This window comes from Paramormyrops kingsleyae, chromosome 18 (genome assembly GCF_048594095.1).
Source record: "Paramormyrops kingsleyae isolate MSU_618 chromosome 18, PKINGS_0.4, whole genome shotgun sequence".
Taxonomy (NCBI): Eukaryota; Metazoa; Chordata; class Actinopteri; order Osteoglossiformes; family Mormyridae; genus Paramormyrops; species Paramormyrops kingsleyae.
In genome coordinates this window covers 11,019,092-11,039,317 of record NC_132814.1, presented here as the reverse complement: position 1 = coordinate 11,039,317, position 20,226 = coordinate 11,019,092, and the positions used below count along the sequence as shown (strand labels likewise).

Sequence of the window (20,226 nt, the reverse complement as noted above, 5' to 3'; positions counted from 1 at the left end):
CGATTCTAAATCACATGTAGAGAAGGTTAGGATACATTACACTTTGTACTGATAAAACCTATAATGTTTCTCCCCAAAACAATGACTTTCAGTTACATTGTTGTCATGTTTCCTTGTACTTTGTTCATTTTTTTTAATATATCATTTTGAAACTGCTCATATTGTAATTCACAGTAGGTAAAATCAGATTAAATGATTTGAATAACTGAATCTGAAGTTGTGTTGGATTTATTAATTCGGGAAAAGATACTATGAATCTCTAAAAAGGTTACAAATTTTAATGGCTTCATGGGATGCCCATGATGTATTATGAAAACAGTTTGAGTGAAAACTGTGATGATGCCAAAAGACCTGTAGGAAGAGCGTACTTTCTCTTCTGTAACAATTGTGATTGCAGTAACTTTTGGAATCAATATATATTTAAAAATTACTGAAAATAACTGTATTGTTTATTACCATTATTAACATTAAGGGCAAAAGCACAGCTTTAAAGAAACAGATGATTTTCTTAAAGATACATGATGTCATAATTCTTAATTATGACTTGCTAGGGGAGAAACATCCAAAAAGTAAAAACACAGTAAACATGATTTAAAAAAAAAAAACACTAAACTAAAATGATATTTTAAATAAATAATTATTTGAGGGAAGTATACAGTTTTAAAATTTACACCTACTGTTATTGTCAGCTAGATTCAACAATAACCAAATATAAAAAATATTAATTAGGAAAGATCAACAAAAATCTTGTTAATGATCCTGCTTTGGTTATTCTGCACCATCAAATATTATTATTGTAAGGAAGAGCAAAGAGAAATGGCACATTAATAACTGCACAATGTTCAAAAATGTGACATGTGAGAAGTCAGGGAAATTACAGAGCTAAAATCAGCGATCAATGGTAAATATATCAAACAGGATATAAATAAAAATACTTAAATGTTGCAATGTTGTCTCCATCCAAACGTAAACATGCACTGCTTATTCCACTAAAATACACATTTGTTTAAATAAAAAGATCCATATGCCAGTTTGTTTCTTATTGCTGCTTCATAATTTAGAAGTATGACGACCGGTTATTTCTAGATAGACTTGTAAGTATTGATTTCTCGGAAAAAAAAAACTTGCCAACGTTTTCTAAATGTATACTGTACATTAAAATACATGTTACAATTATATGCTGAATGGTAAATTGTGATATTTTAAACATCTACTAAGGAAAATGACTTTATTCTATACAAATAGGCACTTGATACATAGACTACCAATATACTTTAACACTAGTTTATAAAAGCTTGCAAGAAAGTATTACATCTTAAGCCATCCTTATAATCTGTAAGATATGTTGATGGATAAAAAGTTTAGTGCCTGTAAAAAGTGTTCCATAGTAAAAGAGTTGTGTAAATACAAAATATGAGTTTATTGGCTTGTGAAGTGGTACTACTGAAGTAAATAGTAATGGTGTCCATTAATTAAACTGGTACATAATGCTATACTGAGAATTGTAGATATTTACCATAGTCATTTAATACAAATCAAATTAGAAGCAGATAAAATCACGTAGAAAAAACATCAGCCACACACAAACAGAAAAACTAAAATAATCAATCAATCTCACCGTTAAGTTAACAGTTACTTTTATGGGTATGTCAGCTACTAACAGGTATGCCAAAAGACTAACAGGTATCCCAAAAGACAATCCATGTTAAATTTCATGTTTTAAAATAGGAAGATCTGCTCACCTAAGTGCTAAAATGTGACTTTTAGTGCAGTTAAACCAACTAGTATTATTATTATTATTATTATTATTATTATTATTATGCCATAATTCCAAATCAGGGGATATTTCCATGACGCTGTGAAATCAGGATATACAAAATGATTTCACCATGCAGAAATTAAACGCATACATTTTTTTCATATTGTCCTCAATTTAAATTTATCTCAGCAACAATTTTCTTTGCATTCAGTGCAAAATGTTAACTTTCAGTCTTGTCCAATTTCATACAGAAAAAACTTCCATATCTGAAAGTTTGCCCATGTAGAGACATTAATGGCTTATTATCCTTTACCCACTAAATACTGTATTCAAAAATCTAGTTACTGCAATTTCATAAATGCAAAGAAAACCAATATAGAGGAAAACTACAGCTAAACAAATAATAGACAAATATAATTCAAATTCACTGCACAAAAAGTATTAAGCAAATTGTGTATATATACAATGTTTGTCTATCTTATGTAAATACAACATGCAAGACCAAATAATGTTTTGGTTAAAACAGAGAACGTATTTTTTGCTAAATTATTTATATGAATGTGTTCCGTAAATGTATGAAAAAACAACACAAAAAGTAATGATTAAAAACCTATTTGTATCAGTGGAGATTTGTTTAAATTAAAAACATACGACTTAAAATATTTAAGGTCTACATTGTACATTTGGAGTATGTGCAGCTGTTCTGTAGCACTTTCCTTACTTATATCAATAATGTCAAAATTGAGCATCAGTTTGTTTCTTTCAAATATTGACCTGATGAGATAATATCAGTCGCTCGGATGCTTTCTGACCTCAGGTCAAATAGGTACCCTCTAAATGTAACTCACATGCGCTAAATGCAGCCGTTTCACTTACAGCAGGACGCGCCAATCCATTCTACTCATCCAGCAATTATTGTGTTAAGTTATTGATTTCAGTTTTAAGTTTCACTCAAGGCTGAAAAAAGTACCTGAAAGAGGCTATGCCTATTAATAAATATTTATGTAGAAAATTTGGGTCTGAGGAAAATGGAGAGAGATTTTTTTTTTTTTATCTTCAAGTTTTAAAAGCTCAGGCCATACATGTAACACAGTAACATGCGGTAGAATATGTAACAAACAATTATCACATCAATGTCAATGATCTCTAACCATCGCTAAAGCAGCATAATCAGACTGTGAGTAAGCTTGCTGTCCATTTTTCTAATGAGAGGGGTTATTATTAATAAACAAACAGGTGAGAGACGTGTTTCCTGTCCGTGGGGAAAAAAATAGCTTACAAATAAGACACCATTACGCTTCAATTTGGCAGTATATCAACTTCAATGAATGAACAATGAGTTTCTAACACTATGAGAGACCTAAGTAGATTTACATAAGAAGAATCTTGAAGAAATGATAGATTTAAGTGTTTTTGTTTTTAAGACAAGGTGAGAGCCCTATGACTATTTTATAGGATGAACAAATTTCATAGCATCCACTGATTTTTTTGGGCTGTAATTCTGTTGATAATTATGTGGAAATAGAAACAAGGTATTTCTTTAAATAGCCAAAGTAAAAAAAAAAAAGAAAGAAAAAGTTTACTCACGTTACTTAGGTGTCTCCTTTTACTAACGATAAATAAAATGCACAATAATATGTTTGTGGGATTTTTGAAAGAAAAAACGCTGATGAGATATATCGCTATATCGATATATCTATTATATATATATATATAATAGATATACTTCTGGGTTCTGATTTACACACTACCGCTGGCAGTGACAATTTTATGATCTTTGTGGTAGTGCCTCAAGTTTCAAGTGTCAAGGAATTTTCTTTTTTTTTTTTTTTACAAAAAGGAATACTGATTGCATATATTTTATGCTTGAAAGCTGTTTGTCTATAGTTAAGGCTCATTTCACCTATGCTTTCCAGTTATTAGTTTTCAATGGTTTTATAATAAGGCATCTGCATATTAGTAGACTTTTCTCGTTCACATGGTGATATATACATCACCACTTAACTTTTTTCCTCTAGTTATATAGTTCAAATTTATATTTTTTCCCCCCATAATTCACCTTTGTTGTGAATGCTTACTTAAATTTAAGGACAATGTAAGGCTGGGTCAACACAGGCACCATATATTACTGCTCAGAAATATAAAGTAAATTAAGTGCTGTAAGCATTGCATAACGTATGAATTTAACTCCAATAACTATAAATTTCATGGTTTTGTCCTAAAATGCAGCGCCACTGCCATGACCTTTCAAAATATTCTCAAAATTCTTGGCAAAATTTGTTATAATGAACTTTAAAAATCAGAATAATCAGATAATGACACAGTAAAATATCCATAATGGAAACTTTAAATGTATCTCTGGCAATTTTACTGTACTGAAGGCAGTCACAGTTTATGGATTGTAAGAATACCCACACACATTAGCTTACGAAAGTTACAGTTGTGGTCAGTTTTTTTGTTTTTGTTATTTTTTACATTACATAGATACACCTTCTAAAACGGAAAACAAAACACACAGAAATGTGTGTCACATTACTAGATGAAGCCACCACAGAGTGTGAATTTGGTATTTTAATAAACGAGTTACTAGACATGTTCAATTTTCCATTTTAAATAGCTGGATATATTTAAACATATTTAGTGCAATAGGGTCTTTCTAAATGCTACTTTCTGTATCCAGTTAAAATTCAGCAAAACTAAAACAGGACTTAACATGGAAAATATTTATTTTCATTCAATGAAAGGGCAGGGTTAACAAAAGGCCTATTTAAAGTTTTCACGGAGGAGTTCAAAGCTGTGCATTACAAGACACTGCACATAATCAGTGATGCTGAGAACAGTGATATATCTAGGACAGCTATCTCTCATCAGTACCTGCACTGTATATTGCAAAGGAAGCCCCACTTTTCAGAAATCACACCTGGACCAGGACAAATACATCACGTTCTCTCTCTCACACACATACATACATACAGTCACACAAACAGAAGCGTACACATTTTCCAGAGCGAATGTGAAATGCTGTACAAAAAACTGATCATAAACTACATAGCATCAGGTATAGCCACACGTGCAGAAAAACAGTGAGTATGATTTTTTTTTTTTTCTTTCTAACTAGATTTTTTTTCGTTTTTTGTGTGTGCTTTACAGAGTTTGGTATGAATGCTATTAAAACAGAACTGCTCTACCTAACGCATGACAATAACTGCTGTTAATGGGGAATTAACTGAAAAGAACAGGAAGAAATGAGAATAAAAATCCTAACGTCACAAAATGGTTCAGATTCAAAGGAAAATGCTTGCACAAATACTGCACAAGTGAATACATACATAGCAAGAAATAACAAAAGCTAAGAAACATTTACTTTATATAAAAAGAACAAAGCTATTCTAACACAAAATGAATTCTAAATCTTAAAAACATTAATTAAAAAAAATATTATTTTTCTCTAAAACTATAACAACTCTGGTAACAGTAGTGCACTTATTGGTTTAAGCAGTGCAACATATATGCAAGGAAACAATGCAGTCCTTCTCTCAAGCTTTAAAGAAAAATATTTAATTTAAAAATTAATAAAACACCAGAATTCCTTTATTAAACTAAACAATATTTAAGCACAGGCATTTGCAAGATATGTGCAAAGCTGCACTGTTTTCGTCTAGAATTTAGCAAATTTCCTAAAAGGAAACGTCACACTAATTGCAGCCTGTAATGATTTTTTTTTCCTAGATTATCCAACATATATCCATTACTCAAATAATGAGCAAAAAATCTGTAGATTTTAACCATAGGCAGTTGTGTTTTTCAGAAACATTATTTCTTTGCCTTGATGGAATACAACAAGCAACAAGTATCCGAGTGATTGAGTGACACATAAATAACCCATTAAATTCATGACGTCATACTCCGGCCTTTGTATTTCTATGTGAACTTCCAAAAATGGGAATGTACTTATTATGTAATTGTGATATCCATCTTCATGGTTTGTTATATTCTGAAAGCAAATCATATAATACAACTGCTATTATTATTATTATTATTGTCATTGCCATTATAATTATTAATCACAAAACAACACCAATAACAATAACATCAACAACAGCAATAATAATAATAATAATAATAATGATAATAATAATAATATGAAAAATTGGAATAAAAAGGCCTTCCTTCTGTATCCTTGAGTTTATTTTCTCCTAAGAAAAACAGACTCCCCTTTTATCCACCAGGTGGTGCTAGTGTATCAGAAGTAGTGCATTTACTTTGAACTGCCTAGTCATCAGTCATGCAGTTGCTAAGAGGAAAAGCAGAGGTTTTCAGAGACAGTTGTAGTTTTTCTTTTTGTGGGAAATTAAAATGAACATGATAATTCTTGATCTAATCCAGACTACTGCTGTGATCTTCATTCTTGGTAAACCTTTAAGTGAATCTGAAAACCATGATTAAAAACAAAAATGGAAACAGCAGCTGATAACAGTCTGAAGCAAGTTAATTAATGCAATAAAGGAGCAGCAATTAAAATGAAGACAATAATTGGCGGCATATACAAGTATAATGCTGCCCAAACTGCAAACTTAATGTCCTTAAACAAAAATATAAAAATGATTAAAAAAAACCTCTATTTTAAAACTTTCTACTCTTCTAAGCTCACATTTTCTAACTGGAAGAGGTCAATAATTAGCCTTAACAGTCTTCTAAGGTATTAGTGGCAGTGTAAGCAAAAAAAAATGCTGAAATACTGTTACATAAACAAATTGCTATCTCGTAAACTTTCCCAGAACCATCAAAATGCATCAAAGAAGTGAACGATCACTCTTATACCACTTTCAGGAAGTTACATTGTACAATTACGAAAATTGACTTGTATCTAACAATAGCTGCAATGTAAACCCTTAATAGCATTATAATAAATAACCCAGTGTCATACTGATAACTCCCCTTTTCTTATTCTATACAAAAGGCAAATTTGTGACCATCAATATTTTTAAAATTAATCAAAGTACAAGCCAGGTACTTAAAAATTCTTTTGAAGGAAGCCACATACCACAGTACGTTTGGACTCATAGAGTGCCCAAAATGGTCTGTATAGGAAAATGTCTACTTTTGCAATGCTTTATGGGTATTTGTGTGTTTCGTGTGTGTGCTTGTGTATATAAATTTGTGTATATTGTTTTTTAGCGATAGTAGGCCTTTTGGTGGTGTTCAACACATAAATGACTATTGGAGGAAAGGATACATTTGGAGGCCCTGTAGTGAGGAGTCCATCCAGTGGACCGACGCTGAACTACAAAAGCCTTAAGGCCACCATCCTTTGTTTTTTTTTTAGAGTACCAAAAAAGAATTTAGTTTTGTCTGGGAAACACAATGTGCCAGTGTCTATACTCATTTCTCTTCATACCCCAAAATAAGGAAAAAAAATAAAATAAAATCTAGTGCCTTTCTGTAAGTCCTCGTTGCTTTGTACTTATCCGTCAGACACATGCATTCGCATGTGGTCATTGAAGTGCTCAATTTGGTCAAACTTGGCCGGGCAGACGGAACACACGTAAGTGGTGCCCTCCTGGCAGCTAGCCTCTGCCGCCACGCCCATGCCCGCCGGGCCGACCCCCGCCGCCACCCCCACTCCGGCTCCTCCGCTCAAAGGCATGGAGAGGGTCACAGCTCCAGCACCAGGTTCTGAGACAGCCATGGGCACCGGAATGGAGACGGGGCTTCCCGCCCCTGCTCCCGTCCCCGGCCCTGCCCCGGGGACCCCTGTCATTCCGCTCCCACCTGTGCTGTGTAGTGCCATGTGTCTTTCCAGCAGGGTTTTGTGGGAGAACTTCTTCTTGCAAACGTAACACTCGTAGGACTTCTCTCCGCGGTGCAGGCGCATGTGTACGTTGAGAGAGCTCTTCTGGGTAAAGCGCTTGTTGCAGATGCTGCACTGATAGGCTCGCACCCCTGTATGTGTCACCATGTGTTTTATTAGGTAATCCTTCAGGGAAAACGAGCGCCAGCAGATGCTACACTGGTGCGGTTTCTCACCTAAACGTGAAATCAAATTCATTATCAGAAGACGGACACACAAACAGAACACGATTCAGCACTTGCACCCAGATCCATTCCTGTAGTTCTGCCATTTCATTTAATATTTAAGACATTAAACCTGTTAACTGCATTTGCCATTGTGGAATTGCAGCTGTGATTTAAAGCCAGATATTAGTAATCAGAGAATAAAATTACTATATATTTTATTTGCTTAACTGATACTTTAATCCAAAACCTCAGAGTCTCTGCACAATTCCTATTCATTATCTGATTTTTATATTGAAGCAATTCACATTACACACCCTGCTCAGGAGTAAAAACACTGCAGTATTATCTTTGACTTGAACTAGCAGATTTTTGACCACAGATCTGTATATAATTTTTGCATACATTAGTTTTGCAAGGTAACATTGTTATGCAGAATATAGCCAGTGCAATCCATTGAAAAGCTGTATAGACTGTGGTGCGTGTGTGTGTCTAGGCAATAAAAGTAACAACTATTGTAGTTCAGAGATTTGATATCACTTGATATCTCTTGTATTTTATCTAGTGCTATTTATGTAGTGGCGTTACTACAACAATCAAATAATGTTTTATAAGGAAAACATATTTGCTTTGAGCCAAACTGGATATCGGCTGTCTGTCATTTTTGTATTAACGAAGGTTGTATAGCAACCCTTTTAATTTCAGGCTTCCAGGAGCATCACTGTGCCAGAACCCCAGTATTTCCAATAAAAATAATATAAATATGAGTTACTTTACAAACCTAAAGCTATTGAAGAATAGTGCTGCTATGGAATCGAATCATGGAAAATGATCTTACCACTGAACTACCAAGTTACCAAACCAACTAAGGCCTATTGTATGATGAGAATAAAAAAATGTTTAAGATGGACCAAGTTTGTTATGTTGTTGGCTTGGGGCTTAGAATCATGTTACTATACTATTATATTCTACCATATTTTTCCCCCAGGCACATTTACTCATAATATAACTATGATTTGAAATATACATGCCAGGAGGATTCAATATTCATTGTACTTTTCACAGTTGCTCTATGATGACACTATACTCTTTCAAAGGTAAGAGTAAAGCCTGCACCTTCCCAGAAAACACAGAGAATGATCTGGGCAGTGTGGAACACACCCACACTCCAGAATTCTGATTAAATTTAAAATTTAATTGAAGATATCAAATGTTGCCAAACCATCCACAGCCAACTGTATAATAAGAATGCAGGATTTTTAAGTAGCGGATACTTTAAAGCTTTGAGTTTTCTTGCAAAAGCTGTCTTTTCTCTACTTTTTTCCTTTCATTGAAATTCTGTTAAATTTAAGTCTTATTGTTTATCTGAGTTTACAAAGACTTTCATTGTGACAGTGTGGAACAAATACAAATGACAAGTAATTATGTTAAACTGATTATACGCTGGGCTTTAATACATGAGTGCTTTGTATTGTAGGATGGAAACGTATCCTACTACGGATTTGCTCAAATCTTTGCATTAACATACTACATCTTAATGTACCACTTTAAAATGTATCGGTGCATTTAATGTTTGGTATTTATATAGGTTAAACTGTAATATTAGGAAAGAAAGCAACAAAAAATGAAATATAAAACCTAATTAGTAGTACTTCTCATTTATGAGAATAAGCTGTAGTTTGTTCAAGTTTATGCACCAGTAAGTTAAATCATTAAACGAGACTCTTGGCAAGACCAGGTGCACGCTACTTCCCTAGATCATTCTACCCAAAATAAAGAATAAGGTATATTAACATTATATTTTGTGTAGATATATGCTTAGATTCCACAAAATCCTATTTATCTACACAAAAAGCATTTGTCACTCAGAGCTCCAGTTTCCATCCACAGCCCTGTCAGCTCACAAGACAATAACTCTGTTTAAAATGTGCTAAATACAGTACAAGTCAAAAGTTTGGACACACCTGCCCCTAGACAGGTTTATCTGTACTATTACATTTTACAGCAGAATAATTATAAAGACATAAATACAAAAAAAAAAAAAACATATATGGATTTTGCACTGACCAAAAAAGTATTAAACAGCTCTGTGGGTTGGGACTCAGAAAGTTGTTGGTTCAAATCCCTGGGTTAGAAGAGAGATCCCACCATTGGGCCTGTGAGCCTTAACCCCAGTTGCCCCAGGGGCTGGCTGACCCCACTGTCTCCTCTACACCAGTCTCATGAGGCGGCCTCCTGGGATGCTTTTCCAGCTGTCCTTAGGAAGTCCCACATACATGTCGAGCTCTCATTATTCCTTCAGTCTCTGATTAAACTCCTTCAAAACCATCTCTACCTTGGGTTTAGTTCGGGTGGTGCAACACTGTCACTCTCCTGTGCAGGCGACTTGGTGTGTCCAAACTATTGACTGGTACTTTGCCTTCTCTATTTTCGTTTGCAACATTTTCACTGCATTAGCACTGACAGTTAAAATGCCAATGCTTTTCAAAATACTAGGCAACACAATACTATAGGTTCAAGTCCATTCTTGTTGATCAGTTATGCTCATATTTGTTCCTCTGAGGAAGGAGGTGTTAAGTTACAACCGGTTATAAAAGCGGTAATCTTGACTAAACGTAACCGATTGCGTAAACGTAACCGATTCACATACCGGTAAGCTCTGATCTTTGCATGTCTTCCTACACTGCCTGAAAGAATCCTCTGTGATATTGTGTGAACAGCACATTGGTCATCCCCCCCCCCCCCCCCTTTTCTTAACTTGACCACAATGGCCAAACCTTTTCTAAGCGTAACTCATAAGTGACTCTGTCATCTCGGTGCCCCTTTTCGATCTGGATTATGAGCAGGCATATAAAGGAGCCCCCTAGCCTTAAGTGCTGGAGTGCATGATGCATCTAAGCACTTGCACTATCTGCTGTTAACAAAATAGCTTTTGATTAAAGTAAATCACATATTCTGCATAGCAGGCAATCCACCAGACATGGCTGCTAAAGCCAATTTGCATTTCACCACGCATCATTTCCTGTCCAGCGTGGATGTGATATCACTTTGCATCGTGCCATTATTGGTTTAGCACCACTACCTCTTTCTCTGCATCCATTCAAATTCAGAACTAACCGATTGAACATCTTGATATAAATATGTAATATAGAAAGCTATTTTAAATACACCAGAATACAAAGGTTATAGATTTAAAAGAGGGACACTCACAAGGTGAGTATTACTGTGACTAAATACTTTCTTAGCTTTGGCTTCATTTCCTGCAAACTGGGAATCTCATCACTTATATATGAATTTAACAGAAAGAAACAAATTTTTCTTTGGTTTTAGCCTACATACTCTCCCAATTTTCCAGATAATATAACAGGGTGAGAGACGCAAGCATACAAGCATATGCAAAAGAACAGAGCTTTTTGAGTTATGAATTGTCATGAAGACGATTGCATTCTGCTACACAATGAAAGCTTTATTCTAGTAAATATGCAAGTCTGACGAATACTTATTTCACTGCTCTTAATTAGAAAAAAAAAAATCAGCTTTCACTCAGTACTTTTAGAATTTTATATTTAAGTCTGAAATATTTTGAATATTGTAAATGCAGTTATTACATGTGGATCTACAAAGTGTAAAATCTTATACATTTTAAAACAACTATTCCTTCAACCTGAAACATAAATATTCCAGTTATCGATATTGCATTCAATATGAATGGTCACCTCTTCAGTCTGACCCTGTTTTTAATAAACCATTATCACATACTGTATAATAATGCTTACATAATTAATGTTCCTTGTAATTCACTATTAATCTTTATATGACAGATAATAAAACGGTGATAACATTAAGACCATAATATGCTTATGATATTGGTATAGGCGTTATAATGTATAATGAGAGTAATTTTCGCTATGTGCATGTTTCTGTACATAGGAATTAGGTATCAGTCTGAAGCAGCACGTGGAGAGTGAGAAGCTGCCATTTTTCAAGTTGTATATAGCGAGGAAATTAATTATTTAGCTATCGGTAGCTATCTGCGAACAATGAAGCAGCCAGCTGCAAAAACGGGCCACATCTGTAAATCATTTCGGATTTAAAAAAAAAAGCGTCTCATCAGCACATAAAACACATTGTACATTTTTTGACAGGATTAACTAAAAAAAAAATCAAAGGTGATCACCTGTTAATGCGCGTTAATGATATTAATAGTCACATATTACGATGCTGTTGGATATTTAAAACATGAACTGCTTCAGGAAAGAATCAGATAAAAGAACACTGTACGTTATGGTGTGCATGCAAAATGGAAAGAACATGAGTACTTACCGGTGTGCACAAACATGTGTTTTACATAGTTCTGTTTGGCAGTAAATGTTTTGCTGCAGAGAGTGCATTCGTAGGGCTTCTTCTCACCCTGGCCCATTCCTCCACCAACTTGTTGCGGCGTCGAGGGCTGCTGGGCTGCGATCTGGTTAGGAAAAGGGGGCATACTGGAAGGAGGCACGGCCACAAACTGGGGCTGCTGGCCCCCCATAGACTGCGGTAGGCTAAACAGAAAGGGCTTGTTGCCTCCAGCTGACTGTGTGGCAAAGAGAGTGGGCAAGTAGGTGTTCCCAGCGGTTCCCATGACCTGGGTGTTACTGGTCAAGGTCAGAGGCATTCTCAGGTTGCTGGTAAGAGAGTCGGGTTGACGTATGTAGAGCTGTGTACTGGGCAGCGACTGCGATATGATGGGATTTGCAGGCGTCTGCCCGAGACTAAGCTCCCCTGTGTTATGTGATGTGCCTCTATCGTCAACATCATTCATCTGTTCTGGGGAGGAGTCAGTCACCTCTATTTGTAAAGGAGGCTCGTCCCCTTGCAGGACCTCCCCAGTACCTTCTCTTCCAAAGCCTGACAAGTATTGTTGTTCCATTGTGTCAGGCTCTGTGCCGATGGATGAACTTACGCCAGAGTCAAAGCTCTCTCCCTTGGGCTCACTTTCAGCTCCTTCGGTTTGATCAGCGTCCTCCACGCATTCCTCCAGCTCCCGGCCTTGTCCGAAACAGCCGTAATCATCCTCCACCTCCTGCTTTATGTGCATGCTGTCTGTCTTAAGGCGCACCGGTCGCGGTTGTTTCCGACAATGGGTGGTTTCCGGGGTTGAGAGAAAACGCTCCATCTGCTGCGTCCTTTCGTGGATGCGAGTAACCCAAGATGGATCCTGTCCGTTCTGGTCTTTCTGTGCTGCGGAGGCAGAGTCATAGCTGCCTACGATGGATCCGCCGAAGAACGACTGCTCCCGAGTGCCGTTCTGCAGTGAGATGCTTGAGCAGGAGTAGAGCGACGTATAGACACGCTCCAAACTTTGCTGCGATGAAGGCTGCATGTACCCCGACTCCGTGTCGCTGATAGGCCCCGAACTTCCTGACTCTGGGGTACCTCTGGGGGTCTCCTGTACAGAGTCCTCTCGAATGAAGGGGAAGCCACTAGCCCCACCCAAGACCACATTCTGTGAGACTATGCGAGTGCACTCATCAATGACAGTTTTTATCTGCAAAATGCTGGCAGCGGTAAGGATCTGTAAGGCTTCGGACTGCGAGACGCGCAGTACCCCGCTGTACATGAAGTCGATCAGCTTCTGAATGGACTGTACTGATACTACAGAAGGGATCTCAATGTCACTGTATCCTAGGAGTAGCTTGTCCTGAAAGAAAGGGCTCCCAGCAGCAAGCACGCACCGGTGGGCTCGCAGCATGCTCCCGTGGATGCGAACGGTCACGTCACAGAAGTGTCCGCGGTTACGCTGCTCATTGAGGGTCTCGAGTACAGAATTACTGAAGTTGTGGAGATTTATGTTGTGAACCCGCTCGGTCATCCCCTTGCACCTAATATCACCTGCCATATAAGAGAAACCACAAATTATTAAAACCAAACGTGAATAAATTCTGTTATGCATCACATGTACAAAATACAAACAATCAATAAATGCATTAGTGATCTTCATCATACAACAGTTTATAATGAATTACTGGCGTGTTATTCCATATATATTCTGTAAGTTAAGTCAACATTTCTTCTTCTATGCATCATGAAAGTGTAACCATTTCTTTTGAGACATTGAGGGCGGAGCTTAACAGCTGAGCAAATTTTTCTTGCTTCTTTTCTGGTTATTGCATTATACATTTTGGTCGTTTTGTTTTTTTGTTTTTTTTTTGATTGATCTGCTCTTCCACAGTCACCAGCAGGGCAGGAAAAAAATTCAACAGTAAGTTTATACCAAGCAGAATGACAAATGGTTTTTTCATGTGTTCCTCGAACATCAAGTTCCAATCTGGATCAGATTAAATGTTTAACACTTTATGACAGTTAATTTTGTTTTAATTAATATTATTGCATTAATTTATTATACATGAAGTGCAACTACCCTAATGGTATAAGGTTAAATACAGTTTGTCATATTTCACCTGGTTTAATGGATTTAATACACAGCTCAGTTGGTACTACACTGTATATTGCGTAGGATGCATGATCTCATGCATCCTTTTGTTTGGACATTTCAATTATTGGTTATAATAAAAAAACAACGTACTTTAAAGGACTACTGAGGTAGAAGAGGAATTCATACATTTACTTGTATTTTTCCTGCTTGGCAGAACACCACAGAATTTGAATGTTGAATGAGTAGAATAGTTGGGGTTTTAAAATGGCTTCCAAACCACAAAGAATTGTGGCTCTCTTAACGCTTAAATGATTAAAGGTGTTACCTGAGAGTATTGGTTACATGTTCAGAAGAATTTAAATGATCAAGCCTATTTGCCTTGCACCTGACAATTGTTATTTCTGTTTTTTTCCACCAGAAAAATTCTTATGAGTAAAGTTTTGCACAAAAGAGTCCCTTCAAATATAATAACCACAGTTTGCCTGCCAAACTAAGATTCAGTGTCTGATGTTAGCCATGATGAACTGGATCCTGTCCCAGGCATGTAAATTGCACTGTAAATAAGTGATGTACCGTGAATTATGGTACAGAAAACAGATGAGCCCTGAGTGAGTGGATAATTGCACTTAACCAAGTGTCCATCCACAGTTTAAAAAATTAGGGAAAAGCCATACCTATATTATATAAAATAACAAGGCTGATGAGAAAGTCAATGTCTGTATAAAATTAAATTGTTTTTTTTTTTGTCTTCTACAAAAACGTTCCAATTTTGAGTAACTGTTACCACAATTCTGAAGAACTGCTGAACATGAAGATGATTCACTGTTAATATACAGTCCATCTACCCACCTAACCATACATCCAACTGTTTATATAATAGATTATAGTATAATACAACAGGCATAAAAATATTAACCTTTCATAGAGATGTAATGCAACCTCAACCATCTGTACCTTTTATGGAATGAATCCATCCGCAAATTAAACTCATCATTTTGAAGTACATATATAATCCTTAGATTCCACAAAAGGACCTACCGCTTATATCATGGCAGTAAAAGGTCTAAATAAATCATTTACATCTAAAGTAAATTAATGTAATGTACACCTCTTTCCCAAAAAAGATCAAAAGGCCCGTCTTATCAGTATCAGAATTATTAATATCAGAAATACAATTGCCATCAAAGCATTAGTGTATCTACTATAGTTGCACATTTAGATCATTTCTATGTTAACCTGCACAGTTAATCTGGATATATATTTTACATAAATTAACTAAGCCAAAACCTCCCCCCCCCCCCCCGCCTTTCTCTCTCTCTCTCTCTCATACACACACATACACACACACGTTTGTGTGTTCATTCAGTAGGGTGGCATGGTGGTTAGCACTGTTGCCTCACACCTCTGGGACCTGGGTTCAAATCTCTGCCCGGGTTACGTATGCAGAGTTTGCATGTTCTCCCCATGTCGTCGTGGGGTTGTAATATATATACACAGTATATATGACCCACACACGCACCCTCAATGGCCACTTCACTGGGAAGTACCAGGACGGAGACGCCTCCACCTTCGTAACCACTTCGGGGGGAGGAGAGCCGGGCTTTCAGAGCCGCCGTTCTACACGCCACTGATGTACTCACTTGTTATTTTTGCACTTGTGACCTTCCTGATACCTTTAACAAGTCTGACCGTTCGTTCTCCTCTGACCTCACTCTTTAATAAGGTGTTTTCGTCCATGAAAACGCCATTGTTTTTTGGTCATCGACCATTTTCTGTAAACTCTAGACGGTGTAGATCATTAAAATGCCAGGAGGGAGGCTGTTTCTGAGACACCAGGAGCGGCACGTATGGCTCCGGCTTTCACACCACATTCAAGACGGCTAAGATGTCTGATCTAAGCAATTTTAATGCTTAGCTGAGCAGTAAGTGGACTCCTGCACCCCGTCTGCGTGCTGCATGAATTGAGTTGTAGACACGTGACTCAGGCTGTTCGCTGTACCTAATAAAGCGGCCGCTGAGCACAAGTGGCCTGTAGCGGCTGGAACGGTTTTCCGATGTTTATTCAGCTTCCCATTGTGCGCTCACTTTGCATTTTGACTAAGAAGATCATTCTGAAGCAACCATATCTGTAGAAATAACTGCGCTTATCGGTTACCATAGATCACTGTTAAAGACACATAAACACATCTAGCTAGGAATAACTGTATACATTTAAGTGATCACAAGCGTTTCATTTTAACAATTTATAACGCAGGAGGTTGTTCCTCGTCTCTGCTCCCTCAGAGATTTTTGTATAATTTCAGTCCCGTCTAACATGTTCTGCCTTTGTTCCTGATCAGGATGCGGGTTTTAATTAGTTTTTAATCAACTTGTAATACTGTTACTATTTTTTGAGCAAATACATTTAGAAAGGCAGTATACATAAAATGTGTTCTAAAGCGTTATTGTCATTCTTAATTCAAAAAGATTTATTACTTTTATTAATATCAGATATTCTCATGTCCCCTATTTTCCACAATAAAGGAGGAAATTAGAAACAGGGGTTTTAAATATGATCAAATGTATGACCTGGCAAAATGTGGCCCCGTGCATTTTTGACAGATAAAAAGACGAGACAGAAACCGTGAAGTTCAACCAGATTTGAAGGATAATAGCTTATAATATAGATAGGAATTGAAATTGAAAATGAAAACCTTTCAATGGTGAAGAGTGGAACTTAAAATATAAGTCTGGTTACTCTGCTTGAGTGTCCTGCCCAGTCATTTCACTACACTACCAAAAGTCCTCTTTACAATCGTTAAGGATGGATGAATGAAAGACGACACTTTATTGATCCCCGTGAGGAAATTCCTGTTTTCACCTTCCTCCTCTTGCTCTTCGTGACACACATGTAGGTGAGAGCAAGCTTGGCGTGAAGGGCAGCCGCCTGTAGCAGCGCCCATGGAGCTGTGGGGGGTTAAGGGTCTCGCTCAAGGGCCCACAAAAATGACTATTCTGCCGAGGCCGGGTTCGAACCGGCGACCTCCGGATCAAAGACACAGAGGCTTTAGTCCACTGAGCCACACGCTGCTCCCACAGGCTGCTGTTCATTGCACTTGTGTGTCCTCTTCTGGAGTGACTGTCAGCAGACACTAAGCTTGCAGTCACATGGTCGGTACTGGACCCAGTCTTATCTACTGGTATTCTACCTTTCTCATTACAAACTTTTCTTACCACCACTACGTAGATAAACTGTATCTGACCCTGACACACAGGTCGTCTGTCATGTTAATTATTTTCTAGCAGATTATTCTACCTGAGCCAACTGGCCATTTCTGAAACACGTGCGGACTTCTTTCCACAGCATCGATGCATCTCAGAGTTATTCAAATGCCACAAAGCTTGGCGTTGCCATCCTCTAGCATGGGCACCTACGACTGGGGGTTCTTACTTCTGTATAACATCCAAAGGGTTTGCCCCTCCCTCGCCCGGCCGCCACCCCAGCTGCCTCAGTTACCTCTCGCTTAGTCTCCTGCCCGTTCCTCCTTGCTAAACCTCCATAGCTGGCGCCCTGTTACTTAAACTGAAGTACTTTGTATATGAAGTATATATAGCAGTATACTGTATACTGTATAGTATAGGAGCATCAGTGAATTGATTGATAACACCATCATATAATTTTAAGCTTAATGCATCATTTCTCAAGTGCCTATTTTATGCTATTTATGATGATGTACTTTTTTGCAAAGTAACCTTAAATGACCTCGCTGATAAAGGAACTGTAAGTATAATTTTATAAAAGTAAAAAAAAAAAAAACTTAAAATTGCTTGACTACATTAAAGTGCTAAGACAAGATTTGCATTATTGCTAGAGACTGGCTAAACTGAAGTTCTGTCATTCTTAATCTGAAAGTTATCACATCAAATTTACTAATGATGACACTATCACCAGTAAACAGCCATTCATGAATGAACTCATCAAATCCAATTCAAACCAGGAAAAGGAACTGGGAAAAAAAAAATTGGAATTGGGGGGGAAAAAACCTACAGGAAGAAGAACTAGAATTAAATTGGATTTTCTGGGAGCTAAATTGAATTTAATGAAATTCTGTGTAATTACATGCGGGTTTCCATAATACAGCTAATGATTATATAGTATAGTATTTATATATATATATATATATATATATATATATATATATATATATATATATATATATATATATATATATATATATATATATTTGCAATCCTAAACATAACACAATGTTCAAGGTACCTTTCAAGTGGAACAGTATTTTATGTAAAATACATTAAATAAAACTGAGAACTTGAAGATAAGTGAGGAATGATGACTATACTGCCGTAGAACTGAGCTTTCTAGAAATCCATGGAATGATGTAGATCTGAAAGTACTATTTATAGCAGTGAAGGATTATTTGAACAGACATATTTTGCTACATTAAATGGAGAAAATGGGTATTTGCCTTGTTTGCTCTTGTAATACATGATGCTGCAAACCATAAAATAATAAGCAATTTGCACTGTTGCGGTAACGTTCCTTTATTGATTATAATCTTGCATTCATATACTTTCATTTTTTATTGCATCCAATCATCATTACCTGCTAAAAAACTTCAAATTGCTAAAATGACATCTGTCAGGCCCAAGCATCTTGCCAGTGACACCGAAAATGTGTTGTACAGGTGCAGATGAGGCAGGAATGCCTGAGCACTGGGAAGCAAGTCTGGCCAAGTAAGGGAACCGGTTCTGGTTGTGTTTCCAGTCCTGGAGGGGATCGAGCTGTTATGATAGATCCAGATAACTTGGCACCTCCTCTTATGCTGGCAACTATAAAAATCAAATCAAAGTTCAACTTCCACACACTAAACCAACCAGCCGCACAATTCCAACACAGGCACAGTTAACCTCTGTTTTCTTTAAGCAAAACATCAGGACCTGTGACTGAATTCTGGGTAATGTATTTTTAATAAATTGGAAAAAAAATATATTATAGACAATAATCTGTGCACAGTGTGAACAATGCATATTTTCACAATGAAAACATTTGTAAGATAAATTATCTTGCACAATTGTAATATCTACAAGATTGATAACGTGTATTAAACATATGCATTTAGTACTATATGAACTTATTTGTTTATTCATATTTATTTTCTGCTTATTTTCTCATATTTTCAGTAGTAGTTATCTATAAAATACAAAATATTGTTCGGTAAGACTCTTTAGTTCTGTGAGGTCGGTTGAATTAGTCATGGAAAACAAATATGAAAACAGCTCCGCTGAAGATCATCTCTGTACCTGATAGTAATACGGAGTGCGGGCAAAACTGACACAAATTATTGACTTGTAATCATGCCACGGTTGGTAACAGAAAACACCAAGCATGGCTCTTTGAATGTGGTTTGACATTGTATGACACCGTGCCGGTTGACTGCCAGCCAGAGACCCACCCAAAAGCGACAGGCATCTCTGAGAAACCGTCCACCCTCCAAACATTCCCCTAATTCATGCCTGTGTGCTTTACACACTCATCTAGCAGCGCCCTGTTGATTTTGGATCTTTCCTGTGGCCTTCAGTCTAGAATGCTGCTTGTTACCCTAACCCTTTTTCACACAATCACACCTTGACTGTTCTCCTGGCTCCCAGTGCCTTGTTATCTAACTACACATTGCTACACTTGTATCAATGTATCAATCATTTGCCTACAGTTCTGAACTTAAAACTCCCAGCACTTAAATAACTCTCTTTAATGTTACATAAACAGTACATAAAGAGGCAGCTTATCAGCGGTTTGTTACTTTGAAGCATGTTTTATGATATTTCCTGAAACTAAAATACAAGGAAATACTATATCCTTGTACAAGTGTAGCTTAACTACAGTTAAGACTGGAAGGGCAACTTGGGCATTCAGAAATGGGGCAATAGTCATGTGTCAAGCACACTCATTTATAGCACTTCTGTCTCACTGCCAATTGTTATACAACACTGTGTGTAACAATCGGTTTTCTCATGCCATTCACTAATGCCTTTC

At 36.8% G+C, this 20,226-nt stretch overlaps 1 protein-coding gene across 3 annotated transcripts in view; it reads right to left on the bottom strand.

The window, feature by feature from the left end:
* Positions 1-374: 374 nt before the first annotated feature.
* Positions 375-20,226, bottom strand: part of zbtb20 (zinc finger and BTB domain containing 20) — a 66,831-nt gene continuing 46,979 nt past the window's right edge. For 2 of the 3 annotated variants that reach the window (XM_023800584.2, XM_023800585.2), the window contains 2 exons: positions 12,098-13,648; positions 375-7,786 (listed from right to left, as the gene is read on the bottom strand). In XM_023800584.2, the coding sequence (XP_023656352.1) occupies positions 7,224-7,786; positions 12,098-13,648 (2,114 nt within the window). In that variant the 3' untranslated portion in view covers positions 375-7,223. The remainder of the gene's footprint in view (positions 7,787-12,097; positions 13,649-20,226) is intronic. The other variant, XM_023800586.2, reaches the window with a different exon arrangement.